Here is a 17,556-nt window from a genome sequence, read left to right on the forward strand (position 1 = left end):
CTTTACCTAAAATTCTTTAATAAGCTCCCATCCCTTAGATGGGAGCAACATAGATTCAAAGGGGTATCATCAAAAAAAGCTTCACGTACTTCACAAAAAATTCTAATATAGGGAGCCAACTTGATAAATAAAAATGAGGTTATTTAGACAGAAAAAGCAAGTGTTTGGTGAAATGTTCTGTACTGTCAAGTGTTGATGAAAAAAATTGGAACCCTGGTAAACCACTACATGTGCCACTCTAAAAAAATCTTAACTCCAAGTTCTTTAAGAAAACATTGCTTCTCAAGTATTATCAATTCATGATTGCACAATTTACCATCCTTCAGGACTTCCAAATATATATATATTTAATGCCTAGTATCTCCTTCATGCTTTCTTCCCCTCCCCCCTCCATTCCTAACCTCTCCTTTCTCCAACAGAAAAGGTTTCAATTCTGCGTCATTTTTCTATTTTTCATTTCCTTTTCCAAGTATGACTGGCCCAATCACATAGAAACACATGTATGTTTAATCAAAATATATCTTTCTTCTTTTGTAATATCAGACCTTCCTCTCATTTCCTTTATTCTCTTGTCTCCTAATATTTCTTTCCCTACTGGTCACATGCATATCCTTGTGCTTTTTCATCATTATTCTTTCTCTTATCTCAGGTTTTAATGGGTTAACCTATGTATTCAAATATGAATAAGGTACTTCATCCTTAGCATACCATGAGCAAAAATCAAGGCTTTGAAAAATTGTGGCCAAGGGAGATTTTGAATTGTTAAAGAAAAATATCATTGAGAGATTTGAGATTATTAAAGAAAACATGAGGTTTCTGATTAATGAGTGAATCACTGGGATATATTCTGGAATTTTCTACCAAAGGCTGATTCTCTAATGATATTACAGTGTCAACAGACCCCACATATCCATTTTCAAATGCTGTCCTTTGAATGATAATTTTTTAACAAACTCACCCTCCTGTGAACATTAAGGATTAGAGAAAGAAGAAGGGATCTCTCTCGCTTATTAAGAGTTATCTAGGTGGTTATTGTCATTTCCAACAGAAGCACTGCTTTTACATAGTTATTTATACACACAGATACACACATACATATGTGTGTGTAGGTATATATATATATGTGTACATGTGTGTGTATATAGAGTTATAAAGATATAAATATATATATAGTCAAAACTACATCTTTTTCACTTTGATATTTTCAGATCAGAGAGGAATTAGAATTAATAATAAAATAACAAAGGTATTATAAATGTAATTTATAATGTTTCTCTCCAATGCTCAAATTTCCTTGTGTTAAAGCCTTGTTTCTTTACTACTTGGATATTACCGAGTGGTTTTTAAAAATTGTTTTTCTTTCTTAATTAATGTTGGAGGGGAGTTGAAAAAAAAGGAACACTCACATTGTTGGTGGAATTATCAACTCACCAACCACTTTGGAGAACAATCTGGAATTATACTCAAAGAGTTATAAAACTATGTATACCTTTTGACCCAGTAATGCACATTGTTGTTGTTTTTTTAAACCCTTAACTTCTGTGTATTGGCTCCTAGGTGGAAGATTGGTAAGGGTGGGCAATGGGGGTCAAGTGACTTGCCCAGGGTCACACAGCTGGGAAGTGTCTGAGGCCAGATTTGAACCTAGGACCTCCCATCTCTAGGCTTGACTCTCAATCCACTGAGCTGCTCAGCTGCCCCCAGTAATGTATATTGTTGATGGAATTATCAACTGATCCAAGCACTTTGGAGAGCAATCTGGAATTACACTCGAAGAGTTATAAAATTATGTATACCCTTTGGCCCAGTAATGCCACTAATAGGTTTGTTTCCTAATGTCATCGAGGAAAAAAGGAAAAGAAACAATTTGTTCTAATTACAGCAGCTCTTTTTGTGGTGGTAAACAACTGGAAATGATGGGATGTCTATGAGTTGGGGAATTTGACTGAACAAGTGTTCATATTTGATTGTAATGTAATATAATTGGGACATAAGAAATGACAAATAAGATATTCACAAAGAATATCTGGAAAGACTTGTATGAAGTGATGCAAAATGCAGTAAACAGTAACCAGAAAACATTATACACAATAACAGTAATATAAAATGACCAGTTGTGAATGACTTAACAAGGCAAGGATCCAGGACAACTCCAAATGACTAATTATGGAAAAGGACTGCCATAGAGAGAGCAGACGGAGTCTGAATGCAGACTGAAACCTTCCATTTTTCACTTTATTTCCTTCATGAATTTTTCTCTAGTGTTTTATAAATGATGGGCATGGGAATATGTATCATATAATAATACAAGCACAATCTTCATTGGGATAAAAGAATGACACGTAGATTTTTGGACATAGCTAATGTGAGAATCTGTTTCTTTTAGATAGGAACATTTATTATAATGTATTACATATTAATAACAATTTATATGTGTTATATTATTGGTATAATGCATATATTATGTTATGCATGTAAAAATGAATGGTCATTTTAAAAAATTAAACATAAAGGAACCACAAATTTTTGAAGGAAATAAATGTCTCTAGGACATTAACTTGATTTCTTTGGTATTTCTTATATTATTTAGTTTGTAAAATATACAAGAATTTCTTAATTGTTAATGCACTTAATGCATGTCACTTAGTGGAGAGAGATCTGGCTTCATAGCCTGGAAGGTGTGAGATCAAGATTATCCTCTGATGTTTCTTAGTTAGGTGACCCTCCATAAGTCACTGAACCTTTCAATGTCCCAGTCAATTTACCAAGACTATACATTGCAGAGAAGTTGTTAAGCTCTTTTGATAGAGGAAGTTCCTTATATGGAACTCTTTAAATGGATGAAATATATGGTACAAAATGTTTTAAGAAATTATGCTAGCTACTAGGAGCACAGAGTCAAAAATAAAACGATGCCTTTCCTTTTCAAATGCTTATAGACTAATTATTATATCAACATTAACATTAATATTAGTATTGGCTTGATTTAAAAATCATGAAAGACATATTTAAATCCTGATTTGTTTTGCTACTTATTATTATGTAAGTCTGGATGGGCTGCTCCATCTCTCCAGGTCTCAATTTCCTTAGCTATAAAATGGTTACAATTCTTATACAATGTAAGTATGTATTAAGTGTTTCATATACTTTATAGTGCTTTTTGTGCTGATATGACTTTTTTAAACTCAACATAACCAAAACATCATTTTTCCACCTAGAATAATTCTTCACTATGTCCTTATAATTTTAGTTTCCTCTACTTTACTTCCCAAGTTTAATCTAGCATTTTCAATAACTATATTTTAGATTTATGCCTTCTGTAAGCACTGCCTTAATCCACACCCTAATTTCCTCATCTCATTTCCTCAGTTGTAGATTAATACAGAGTTTGATCTCGCTGCCTTTTTTTCAAATCTGATCTGTATAAAACTAGACTAATCTTTAAACATTACTTTTAACACACCAATCTTTCAAAGATCTCTAAAGAAGGACAAAACTATAGGAACACCTTGAAGGATCAAGTTGTATCAATTAGTATGATGATTTTTAAAGGATCCATAAGGCCAAAGCAAAAAAAAAAAAGAGATCATAGGCTGAAAATTTCCATATTATCAATTGGTCTATAACTTCTAGATTCCTCATATTCATATTTTTACTTTTAACTGCATGTTTTCTTCTAATGTTATTCCCTCATTCAAAGAATAGATAAACTAAAAGGGTCATTTCAAATCCAACTTTTCTAAGAATTCTTTTCTTATAATTTCACCCACCATTGATCATTCCCTTTCCTTACCATTTTCAGTTTATGAAATCAACATTATGCCTTTGTGGCTCTTAATTATATATAATGTAACATAATATAATATACATGTATATAAATTTTTATTATAAATTTATTATTTGTTAAGTATATCTTATCTTATAAAAAAATCCTTAAACACAGGGACCAAGTCACTTCTTTCTTTTCATCATCTCCCTTGTCCCTTACCCTATTCGTGGTGCTATGCATATGGCAACCACGCAGCTACTAAAAATGTCTTGAATAAAATATTTCATCAGATGTAAGTTACAGGACACATTTTTATAATGTAATTTGTTGTTATTTACTAATAAATTTATTTTATCAATGTATAATCATTTAAGCACATGCATTCACCTAGAATGAATCATCAGCAATTGTTATTTAAACCTTCCCCAAAAGTACATCAGTAAATATGATGCCTAGTGGGAGATGTAGACTCCACTAATATTCTTCTAAATAATGAAAGTGGAGTTCACTTTGAGTAGTCTAAGAGAGGAAAGATAATATAACCAGATTACATGAAAGAATGATGAATATTACATGGAGAAAAACATTGACAAGAGAGACTTGCCAATACAACTAAGAGAAAGCCTACCTACCCAGCTGAGGATAATCCAAATGTCTTAATGAATGTCCTAATTTAGACAAGTTTATTGATGTGGAAGAGGTGTATTGACAAACCAATTCTAACTATACAATTGCATTGGTGGCATGTATAAATCCATTAATTAGCCCTCAAAATAGAGCAAAACTACTTCTACTCATGAATAGGTCAAATCAGGACCAAACACTTAAATACTCAAAAAAATCAGAAATCTCACTGATAAGCATATTCCTTTCCACAATACTTGCCCCTCTTGCATAACTCTTGTCAATGCTCTTCTATCAATTCTATAAGATGTCAAGAAAGGTTAAGAAAGTTTTCAACATGTTGGGTGGGTCGCTTCTAGGGAACTTAAAACACAAGACCTACTATTACATGCTTATAATGCTAATTATTTTACCTAAATTGTAAATCTTTGCAACAAGGTGTTAAACTGGAAAAAAACACAGAACTATTTAATTAAATTAAATAATTAATTTTACTTATAAAAAATAAACAAAGAAAGAAAAATCAAGTCTTTCATCAGGAGAGGGATAATGGTACAATCCTTAGACCTCCATACAGAGTCACATGATCAAAACCCAAGCTAGATTTTAGCTCAGAGGAACCATGAAAATTGGGGAATTTATATACTTTTTGGAGAACTGAGGACAGAAATATAGTTGATTGACTTTATAAGGGCTACAAAGAAATGAGGAGTTCTAGACAGGATTATCAGGGAGAGGCTGATGCTTCACAATGGATACAAAAGGGAAATATCCAGCCCAAAGGCTGGGCTACCAGATAAAGGACTTTGATACAATGGGAGAACCTACTAAGTACAAAAAGGGTACTTAACATCTGATTGAGTCTGCTACCTTCACCTAAAGTACTTTAAGGTCTATTTTTTAGTCTGAAACTCTGAGTCTGGGATTTCCCTCCAGGATAGATTCTCTTGTGAAAAGGTCAAACTTGAGGTCTTCATACCTCAAGTGGCTAAAACTTGAGTTTCTCAAGATTGGGGTTTCTAGATTCCAAGTTGACAGAGGTATTGATATGCAAAGATTGATATGCATTGATATACACATACTAAAAACTTTATGTGGTAATGCAAACTGGCATTATTTCTAGTAGAAGTGAACTAACCAAATCACTTAGGATTCAGTTAATTGAGGCTCATAGACAAAATTAATTAAAAAAGAAAAAAGAGTAAACCCAACCTTCAGATAAGATGGAGAAGAAGAAAAAAAGAATAAAATATGCTATCATGAACACTTTTTTTTGTGAAAGTAATTTGGACTTATAAAGAGATTTGCCTCCATAATTTATTTGGTCTGTGTTATTTTGTATTCAATTATTTATTACTAAACTAAATATTGTGGACTAAGTAAAACATAATTGTACTTATTTTTTTATCCTTTTACATGTTCATTCTTTCATTATCTTTTCTAATAAATACTGTTTGCCTTCCTTAATGCTTTTCACATAACACTATCAGGAATACAAAAATAATTTATTTGACTTAGAAGAGATTCAAGTACTACAGTGGGAACTGTACTTCAAACAATCTTCTTCACTTAGCTGGTTCAGTAACTTCATATTTTTTCTTGCTGTTTTTCCTTGGTGTTGTCAGGTATACCAGGAGGGTGGAGATGAATGCCTATGAGTTGAGTAGAAATCCTCACTGCACCTCAAATATTCTCCTATGTCAAATCCTATGGAGTTTGCCTTGACTATAGAACTCCAGGGGCTAGACTGTGAGTAACAAGAGACTTAAGGGAAATAAAGATGAGAGAATCTCTGAGAGGTCAAGAGTGGAGGCCAGAGATGGAATTAAGAACATGAGAGGGTGTGATGAATGAAATATTTTTTTTTAGATAGTTAAATGAATGAGAAAGAATAAATTTATCTTTCACATATAGGATTGTCGAATTAGAAGTTTATTTATCTGATCTAATTTTCTATTCAATGCAATTAAATCTCTTCAGAATATTTGCGAGATGATCAATTAGATGGTCAGTCAGCCACTATCTCAAAATCAACCCATCTTACTGTTAGTTTAAAACTGAGCTGACTTTTGTGTCTATCTTTTCCCTATTTGTCATAGCTTTAATATCTAGAGTAACATAAGATGAGGTTATTCCTTCTATCATATTTAAATAATTGAAGAGAATTTGTTTTATCTCCACTTTTATAGGCTAAAGATCTCCAGTTTCTTGAATCAAATCTTCATGTCTTGCACAATGGCACATGGTTAACAAATGCCAAAAGAGAATCTGACTTGAAAAATAGATTAGAGTCATTATTTCTAAGAGAACATGTTACTCTTTTTCATAGATTTTATAAGAATACCAATATACAAAAATTTGATACTAATGAGTTTTATTAAACTGCTGCTTAGATAGTCTTTTCCTCTGTTAATTATGCAACTGACTTTAAAACTAAAGGAAGAATTTTACATTTATTTTTGTTCAAGTTCATACTATTGTTTTGGTTTCAGCTTTCTTACCTTTTGAGATTATTCTGAGTATTGATTCATTGAATTGCCTTTGAGTTATCCCTTTAAGGTTTGTTTTGTATTAATACTTGAATAATATGACTTTTCTAGTTATTTATTAATATGACTTATCTAACTTATTGATATAGATTTAGAAATAGATTAATGATAGATAAATAATAGATTGGTAGATGATATGATAGATCATTGAGGATGAAACTTTTAGAGATGGAGTGCCCAAACTGCATCCTTCTCACTGTATGAGCCTTCCACCTTACCCCAGACTGGGGAGGAAGGAAGTGTTCCCATTGGGCTGCTGTGAAGAGGGGCAGGTGATATGAGAAATTTCCTCAGGTGCTGGTGGAGAGGGGAAGCAGGGCAGCCCTCTCTGGCATGCGTGTCACAAGTTTGCCAACATGGTTGATAGATGTTGAAAGCAAATAAGATTAAGGAAAGAGACATGTGGTTATTAATAAATTATTGGGTAATACATCAACAAATATGTTCAAATATATTATTATCCAGGGCACATTACTCCTTATACATAGCAGAAATTTTCAATGTGTAATACATGTCACAGAAATACTTTGTTATATATTTAATAGCAACAATAAATATATATGTTAGCAAATATCAAATGAATTTAAAAAGGTAAGCATACCTGTATGTATCTGTGTATATACCAAGAAGCCTGCTTTCCGTCATTCACTGACTCCACTGTAGTATTAGCCAAACCAGCAATGTCACCACCTGCAAACACCCATGGTTCACTGGTTTGCATAGTCTCTGTATCTATTTCTGGAAGACCCCACCGGTTAAACTTGATAGGATTCATGGCTTCTTTCACTGCAAAGAAGTGAGAAAATCAACAGAGAATGGTCAACATGATTTATATTGATAATGTGAAAACTAATAGGCATGGATTTTTATCTGCTTTCAAGTATTTGAAGGACTATCTATCTATTCAGAAGAGTTTATTCTGCTTATCTCTAGAGGATAGAATTAAGAGCAATAGATAGAAATTCTAAGGGGGCAAATTTAGACCTAATATGTGTGTATTATGTGTGTGTGTGTGTGTATGAACAAAACCATCCCTTCCCTTCAATAAAATGTAAGCTCCTTACAGGAGAAAATCACTTAAAAATCTCATGCCCAGAACAATTTGTTTTGAAAAGTAAGAGGTGACTAATAAGTATTTATTAAACTACATGAAATCTAAAGAGGGTCAGGCTGTGTCATATGAGATTTGGTTTAGAAATGAAGGATGTTTAGCCTAAAGAAGAAAAGATTTATGGAAACATGACAACTATCTTCAAGTGTTTGAAGTACTTTCATGTTGAAGGAGAGATTAGATTTTTATCTGCATAGTCACAGAGAACAAAACTATAATCAATAGGTGGAAGTGACAGAAAGGCAATTTCATTCCTGATGTAAAGGAAAATCCTAATAATTCCAGTTGTTCAAAAGTGGAATGGGCAGTAGCTCATTCTCTATTTACTGGAGTTTTTAAATAATTGCCTTAAAAACTACTTGTAAGGAATGTAGTAGAAGTGATATTTCCTTAGGCAAAGACACCTGATACATGGTATCTGAGGGCCATTCTAATTCTTATTTCTGAAATATTAAAGAACATTAAATATCCACAGAACTATCTTAGATGCTAGAGAGTAGTCACTATGTCATCTTTACCATCAACAAGTTTAGAATTTAATGCTTGAGAAAACTAACTTTAATGAAAAGTACAAAGATGAAAATAAAATGAATATCCTTTAGAATGGATAAATATTCTAATTTATTGGGAATCAAAGAGTATTAGCTAGGAAAAACATTTAGAAATGGTCTAGACTTATTTTGTAAATGAGGAAATCAAGCTATGGACAAGGCAAATGGTTTTCTCAAAGTCACATAATTAATGGCCAAGCTATGACTAGATTCAGATTTGCCTAACCACAGTACAGGGCTTTACCCTATGGGTTATAACTGCTTTTATGTGTTGTTCATGCCTTGTTTCAAAAAGGGCCAATGACATGGGCTGATGTATTGGCTTGTCTTTAAATTGGATTTAAATGATTGACTTTCACAAAGTCATCAGTCTCCCTCTCTCTTCCATAGTCCTTCAAGTTCAGCAGCAACCCAGTCCTAAAGTCAGGATGACTTGTAATGGCTCAGGATGGAGCAGATAACCCTGATGTCTTTAATATCTAACCAAGCTCTAAGCTCTCCATAGCACCTATTCAGCCATCTTCTTGAATCTTCACATAAATTGTTCTTATTTGCCCATTTTTATAGTTATTTTTTTTTCATTTTTTAGGATTAGTCACAAAGATGCAGTGGATTACTCTGCACTTGAACAAAACACAAAAAAGAAGCTTGAAACATAATCCAACTATTTTCATTTGGAAGATGATGGTAGAGATAATCCTTAATTAAAGTATTTGGACAGATTAAAGATATGTAGTTTAAAAAGGGAAATAGTTAATTTCTACAACTTTCTCTTCATACATCCTCCTTTACTGTTTTTGGAGGCAAGGAAAATGTCCAATTGCTTTTTTAATTTAAATTTCTAAACTGTATTTGTTTATTTGATAACATTAAAATACCTACTTAAGCCTCTCCTTCCCGCCTCTCTCCCATTAGAGAAAGCATCATTTGACAAGAAGGTATAACTAATAATGCTTCTAATGATGATGATGATGATGATGATGATGATGATGATAAATAATTAAACTTAATATTTTAAAAATGCTTTGAGGTTTCCGAAAGCACTTTACTTATGCTATCTCATTTCAATAATTCAGTCAACAAGCATTATTGAGCACTTACTATGGAATCTGTCCTTGTTTTAGGCAGTGGGAATTCAAATACAAGTAAAAAGAAACACCATTGGAATAGCTATGTGGTTCAGTAGATAGAGCACAAGGTTTGGAGACAGGAGGTCCTAGCTTCAAATCTGTCCTCAGAAGACACTTTCTAGCTGTGAACTCTGGGCAAGTCACTTGACTGCAATTGTTTACCCTCACAAGCACTTCTATCATGATCAATTCTAAGACATAAGGTAAAGGTTTTTGAAGAAAGAAAGAAAGAAAGAAACAAACAAACAAACAAACAAAGAAAAAGAAAGAAAAAGAAAGAAAGAAAGGAAGAAAGGAAGGAAGAAAGAAAGAAAAAAGAAATAGGAAAGGAAAGGAAAGAAAAGAAAAGAAAGAAATAAGTAAAAGAAAGAAACTTGAGTGGTAGGTGTTCTTACTATTGCCATCTCGCAGATGAGAAACCTGAGGCTGACAGAGGTTAAATGTTTTACCCAAGGGTACACAGAGAAAAATAAGTGTTTGAGGCAGAATTTAAAATCAAGTCATACTGCCTCCTACTGATAAGGTATCAGTTACAGAAAGTATTGTAGTAAGGTGAAAAAAGCTGTCTTCGGAGTCTGAGGATCTAGATTCCAATCCTACATCAGTCATTTATTACCTTTGTGTACTTGCAGAATTCACTTAAATATTCCTAGACCTCAGTTTCCTTATGTTTAAAATAAGGGAAGTCAGATTAAAAATTTCTAAGTTACCTTACAGTTCTAGATCCAGGTCATTTAAAGTCAGAAAACCACTTTGCACACATTTTCTTATTTTACTTCTATAAGAATTCTGTGAAGTTGGTACTTATAGTTATTATCTCCATTTCACAGATGAAGAAGTTCAGGGAGGTAAGAGGCAAAGGCAGTCTTTGATCTTAGATGTAAAGAAAACTAAGCAGTCAATTGCGATATAAAAAATTATGATAGGGTTCTTCTCATCATTTAGTACTAATTATGTCTTTTCATTTATTCATCTCTTGTTGAGAACTTAATTATAATATTTACTCATTCTGGTTCAAAATTTCAACTGCACAGAAATAGGAGAGGTAGACCTGATTTAGTGACAGCTTATTCAGAAAAAAAAAACTGATATGGAAGTTTAATAGTTAGGAAATGTTGCACTGAATTAAATTCAAGTGATATGGCATACTTATTAAATGAACTCATAGCATTAAATTTTTTAAAAATTGGATTTACCTTGTTTCAGCTGTATTTCCTAAGACATATAATAATAGTCAATAAATAGTATGTCTTGTGATGGCAAAAAAACTTAGCGTAATCTTAAACAACATTGGAAAAAAACCTATCTAGTCACAGAAATAATAGTTAAAAGAGTATAGAGCTAGAATTGAAGGGAATGGCAAAGGTCATTTATTTAAACCATTCTTCCCAATTTTATAAATTCTTCATAGAAAGAATCTAAACTCAAGAGAAGTTATGAATCTTTCCGAAGGTCACATGTGTAGTATTCTTTCAAACATATTTTTAGCCTTTTCATTCTAATTACATCATGTTTCCTGAAACCATACTTTTAAAAAGCTATATTTATAAATAACAATTGAATAGTTTTAAATTATCTTCCTAATTTGATCCTTAAAAGAGATTAATTACTTGATCCACATTCCAGCATGGATTGTTTTCCACAATTTTCTAACAGTGAGTTTTGATATGGAAATAACCTCAAAGAGACCAATCAGTCTCAAGAGGTCCATGACTACTGAATTCAATCCACTTCATTTTTATTAATTAAATTCATAATTAGGGACAAAATTCAAAATGATGATTTCCTTATAAATAACAACAAGAACAAAAACCTTTAACTTATTCAAAAATTAAATTGCCACATATATACAACTTAAACATAAAATTTAGCCAAAATGTAATATAGAGGGGGCAGCAGCTGGGTAGCTCAGTGGATTGAGAGCCAGGCCTAGAGCCCGGAGGTCCTAGGTTCAAATCTGGCCTCAGACACTTCCCAGCTGTGTGACCCTTGGCAAGTCACTTGACCCCCATTGTCTACCCTTACCACTCTTCTAACTATGAGACAATACTCAGAAGTTGGGTTTAAAAAAAATTTTAAAAATGTAATATAGAAATTTTTTAAAGTGATCATTATTCTAATTAAACAATTGTAAAGTATTGTGCTTAATGCTGCGTACAAAGAATTATGATACTCTTCTAGTCTTCATGGCGATGTAGGAGACAAAATATAGTTATTTGTAATACATAATATTGTAATAAAAGTGAACAAAAGGGTTATTTTTGGTCAATGAGAGAAGTCTTGGGGAAATGCTTGGTGGAAGAAAAGCTCTGGAAGTTTGACTTTAGAAGATGAGTAGGAATTTAACAGATAAAGGTAGAAAGGGAGAACATTCTAAGAATAAAGGACCTGGAGAAAGGAACAAAGTCAATGTATTTTAGGACACAGTTGTTTAGATTAGTCTGCTTTATACCTGAATGTAGAATTTAAGTGGGGAAGTAACTAGAAATGAGACTAGAGTAATAGGGTGGTATGAAGTAGTAGAATAATTGGAATATGTACTTATTTGTCTAATTTAATTGAATTAGAGGTTCTTGAATACCAAATAAGGAATTAATTATTCAGTAAATAATAGCAAATATAATTTTTGAGCAGAGAAGAGTAATAACAAAATTTCTATATAAAGATGGGTGGCAGAAAATGGACAAGAGTGGAGGTAAAAAGACATGTTAGGATTTAACATAATATAATATTCCAGGTTGAATGAAGCTAGTTAAGCTGGAGATAGTACTAGGATATTGGTGTTGGGACTATAGTAAAGGAAATGGATGTGAAATTTTTCAGAGATGTATCATCCTTAGGACTTTACAAGTGATTGATTATAAGAGGTGATGAAGAGAAAATAATAATCACGAGATTTTTATACAAGTCACAAAGTGAAAAGGTAAATACCACTAGTAGAAACAGTGAAATTTGAAGGAACAGTAGGTGGAAGGGAAAGATACTAACATTAGTTTTGGACATGTTGATTTTGAAATGGTAGTAGAACCTCCAGGTGGAGATGTCTAGAAGATGGCTAGAAATATGAAGCTGAGACTCAAAAGAGAGAGGTCAAAGCCAGGTACAGGAGCCAACTAGATAGAGCAGAAGTTGAAGACTTCAGAGAGAATAAAAATGTCAAGAGAGTCTACAGACAAAAGAAGAGGGTTAGAGGGAAATCTTGGGGGAGAAGGGCAAGGAGACATAAGGAGAGAAAACAAGTTGCTATTAAAAAACCAGTCTATGAACTAGGAAAGTTGAGAGTCTTTAAAGCCAAGGGCGAAATGAATATCCATTTGGAAGTTTCACTCAATATTGTCCAATTCAGCAGAGAGGTCAAGGAGGATGAGGACTTAGAAACAGCTACTGGATTTGGTGAGTCAGAGGCTATTCCTGCCATTTGAGATTATTTTCAGTAGATTGGTGGGGCAGGTGTCAGATAGTAAGGCCAAGAGGTAGAGGAGAGAGTGGGTAGAGAAAATGAGAGCCCTGTCATCTTCTGAAAATGATCTTTTCATTTTCAGGCAGGTCTGTTTCAAGGATTCAAGTCTCTCATACATTTATTGCTTCATCTCATAGGGAACAAAAAAGAATCAAAAGCAAAGCAGTCTATTTCAATGTTCACATTTCAATTCTCTTTCATAATGACACATAATGCCTTATGCCAATAATAACACAGAACATCTTATACCAATAATAGGATCTGGTATTTTATCTTCAAAGCATTTCCCTAAAGAAATATTTGAAAAGCGTCGTCACAACTGCTGCTTATAAAACCAAGAAGACAGTCTGGTGTTGTGTAATAATCACTAGGCTGGGAGTCAGAAGATCTGCATTCAAGTTCTGACTTTGTCAATTAATACTAATGTAATGATTTTTTCTGAGACTCAGTTATCCTCATCCGTAAGATGGAAATTATTATAATTATTAATTTTGTAGTGATATTATGAAAATGTATTGTAAACTGTGAAAAATAATGTAAGCCAGTGGGAGTTGTAAATATGAAAGTAAGTAATGTCACATTAAGCTAGATTCACATATACATAAGTTAGATTCAAATAGTGATACCAAGACATCAGTGAAGAAGCAAGGTGTATTCTATGACAGTAACATGGAAAAGTGAGGACTATTGTTTCCAATAGCCTTGATTTCCTTTTATAATATATTATGGATCTATAGTTTATGAATTTCTTTAAACCTTTTTTTAAACATATTCAATTATTTCCCTTTTTAACCTTCATTATATGGTACTTTTTTTCCTTCTTAAATCTGTTTCCAGAGAATGTCCTTTAGTAATCTCTTGATCATTTAATCATTTTGACCATTATTGATGGTACCTTCTGCAATTCCTTCTTGGTTCTTTTCATGTGCTTAGCTTGGCATATATGCAAATAAAACTCAATGGCATATCCTTGCTCTCCCACTATTAACCAACTCAGGAGGAATGAAAATACAAATGGGGTGAAAAATATTTTTTTATTTGTAAATCAAATTATTCCTTACTGTTTCTTAAGAAGTATTAAATGAAATATTGTTAGGAGTCAGAGTTTCTCTACTTACCTGAAAGGTATATGCAAAATAGGTTGCTAATAATAATCAGAAAGATGAAACTTTTCTTTAAAAATTTTAAAAAAGGAAAACCTTATTTTCTAGCTTAGTAACAACTCTAAGACAGAAGGGCAAGGGCTAAGTAAATAGGGTTAAGGGAGAATTGTCCAAGGTCAAACAAGTAGGAATTGTCTGAGACCAAATTTGAACTCAGATGCTCTCAACTCCAGACATGGTGCTCTACTCACTGTGCCAAAGATATGCCCCAACAATGAAGCTTTCTACAGAAACTTTATTTCATTTGAGATGACTGCATAAAACTCAAGAGCTTAATAGTTGGAAGGAAATGAAAGTAGAAGGAGAAGTTAGAGGCATAGTCTCCCCAAATGAAATAATGATGATTCAACCCACATATTCACTGGAGTTTTTAAGTAGGCTTTTACAGACCTCTGTCTTTCTTAATGTGCACCGGAGGACCAAGATTCAAGCTTTCTCCTTTTCCTTTATTTTAATTGCCATTGTCTTAGAACCAGTTATTTTAAAAAATGAAGACATAGCAAAGTAGATTTACAATAATAATTATTTAATTTTTAAAAATAGGACCTTTTATTCAGTCCTAATGTAATGCATGAACTATTTTTTTTCTTTCTTTCTGAGACCTAATTGTATTGTGACACCTAAGTTCTTCAATAAGCTGCAGCTTAAAATTGTAGAAACTGTCCCTCAGGGACACATCACTAGCAGATGCAGATTGCCAAGGTCAATTAAACTGATGTAGCCCTGCTGTCATATATGTAAAAGAGAAACCTGCTAGCATATGACAAGTATATTTCTCAGTGTTTATAAATGAATGTCAAATTTGTAGTATTTTTAGTACATGAGTACAGATTGATTCTCCAAAAACAATCCATTAGTAATCATAACAAAGAAGCATTATCACTGATCCTTTTGGATCATTAATGAGCCTCAGTATTTAATATTGGGAACAAGAAGAATTATAATTATATATACATGTTTTTTTAAATGCTTAGAACCACATATTAGTTTTATTTATAGATGAATAGATTTCAGCATTTGTTTTTTAAAGTTATGCAGTAGGTCTTTTTCCTATCTCCAATTATTGAGGCAAAATAAAGTTGGGAATTGAATGGATATTCTGGAAACAGTAGACAAAAAAGGAAAACAGACAAACAAACACACGAATTTGGGAGAGTGATAAGGATCTTTGTACAACTCTAATTCTCCAGTCATCTTTCTAATATCCCACACTGCCTCTCCAAATTATAGAATATTCAACTTGAAAAACTTAATGACAAAAGTGTGTTTAATTCCATCTCTTTAATTGAGAGTCTTTAGCTGCTTAAGTCACTGAGTCTGTTTGTCACTCTCAGGATTTGGACCGAGGCTTTTTGAACACTTGAGGATGCTCCATAATGCTACCTTCCTTTCACTTGTTTGATGGAGCCTCATCCTTCAAATCTGCCTCTGCCAGGAAACTTCCCCTAATCAAACCATGAGTCCATGTTCAGCTCTTCCTCCTCTGTTTTTAAGATCTGGAATCTTTCAGCACTTAGGATATGGTATATGTTTTTATTAGTTTTATTTTTCCATTATTTCTTTCTTAATTAGTTGTTAATGTCTGGAGGACAGAGAGTATCTCTATTCTTCCTAAAGAGATTAGTCATTTGCTTTATATATCTTAGATACTTAAAAAGTACCTTTGCATTATTGCATTTATTATGAATGTCTTGTGCTTAAAGGCAGCTAGATGGTTTAGTGGACTGAGAGTCAGGCACAAAGATAGGAGTTCCTAAGTTCAAATCTGCCCTCAGATATTTCTTAGTTGTGGGACCTTGAGAAAGTCACTTAATCCCTACTGTCCAATCCTTACCACTTTTCTGCCTTGTAACCAATACAGAATATTGATTCTAAGATAAAAGGTAAGGGTTGGTTTGTTTGGTTTTTATTAATAGAGAATATGTTGTGCCAGATACTGTATTAAGTATTTAGGGACACAAAGACAACTATATAACAATTTAAGACTTCTAGGAACTTGCACATTATTAGGACCTGTGAGAATATGAAAAAGTTATTCGATCTCTCAGGGGCTCAGACAACAAAGTACAACAATGAGTTCCAGATGGATTGAATTGTCAGTCTGTATCTGTGGAGAGAATTTCCATACCAAGAGCACTTTAAATCAGAATTGTCAAACTCCTAGTGTGCTAAACCCCCAAGTGCTTAAAATGTAATTGAGGAATGTTTAAAAAAATAAGCATTTAGTATAATATTTAAAAATGTATAGATAGAAGTATATAAATATATTTTTAAAAAACCTAAGGTAATATAGGACAAGGATAGGCTACTAGAAATTGATAGATTAGGAAAGGTTTAATACAGAATGTGGCACTCTGAGATTTAAAGAAAATGGATTCTAAGCAGCGGATATAAGGATGGAGGGCATTTCAGGCATGGGGACATATAGTATAAAGTTGCAGTGATGATTAACAATCTATCACATATGAATAACAGTAAGAAAGCTAATTTGACTGAACAATAGAGTTAATAAAGGTGAACTATGCATCATAAACCTGGAGACAAGTTGGGGCCAGGACTTACAGGGCTTTAGATGTTAAAGAAATTTAGGTGATGGCTTCTGGTGAGGAGAGAAGAAGGTGTAGTATGGCTTAGATGCACCTAGATCAAAGAAAAAGAATTGGGAGAGCATGATCCTTCCCTTGTGGCCCAAGATAAAGACCAAGAGGCTGAAGGATGGGCAAAGCATGAGACCTGGTGTGGTAGCCAGCTGGAATGGTATTCCAAACAGGAGCTAAAGATGCAAGGGTTTTGGTTCTTTTGTTTTTCTATTCCTTGGCCAAAGGAAAAAGAAGTCAAAAGGAAGGAAAATAGGTATTTACTGTTTAAACTGATAGGCAATCATGAATTGAACTATTATTATTCTCCCCTTAGGCTGGGAGTGATGGGCATGTACCTTTAATCTGTTAGGAATTGTGTTGTGTGGGACTAGTTATTCTAATAATAATAGCTAGCATTTCAATATATTCCTTTACTATAGATAGTGTTAAATATTTGCAAAGTACTTTTCAGATATTATCTCATTTAAGCATAAACTACTATCTCTATCTGGGATTCTGTGTTTCTGTCTCTGTGCATAGTTCTCTGTCTAGTCATTTTTTTTTTACCCTCTCTATGTATGGTTCTGTTCTCTCTCTCTCTCTCTCTCTCTCTCTCTCTC

At 33.0% G+C, this 17,556-nt stretch overlaps 1 protein-coding gene across 1 annotated transcript in view; it reads right to left on the reverse strand.

Annotated features, from left to right (window-relative positions):
* DPYD (dihydropyrimidine dehydrogenase) overlaps positions 1-17,556 on the reverse strand; it is a 974,103-nt gene that overhangs the window by 499,905 nt on the left and 456,642 nt on the right. The window contains exon 12 of the mRNA XM_044672105.1: positions 7,544-7,728. Within this exon, the coding sequence (XP_044528040.1) occupies positions 7,544-7,728 (185 nt within the window). The remainder of the gene's footprint in view (positions 1-7,543; positions 7,729-17,556) is intronic.

Source organism: Gracilinanus agilis, chromosome 4 (assembly GCF_016433145.1).
Source record: "Gracilinanus agilis isolate LMUSP501 chromosome 4, AgileGrace, whole genome shotgun sequence".
Classification (NCBI taxonomy): Eukaryota; Metazoa; Chordata; class Mammalia; order Didelphimorphia; family Didelphidae; genus Gracilinanus; species Gracilinanus agilis.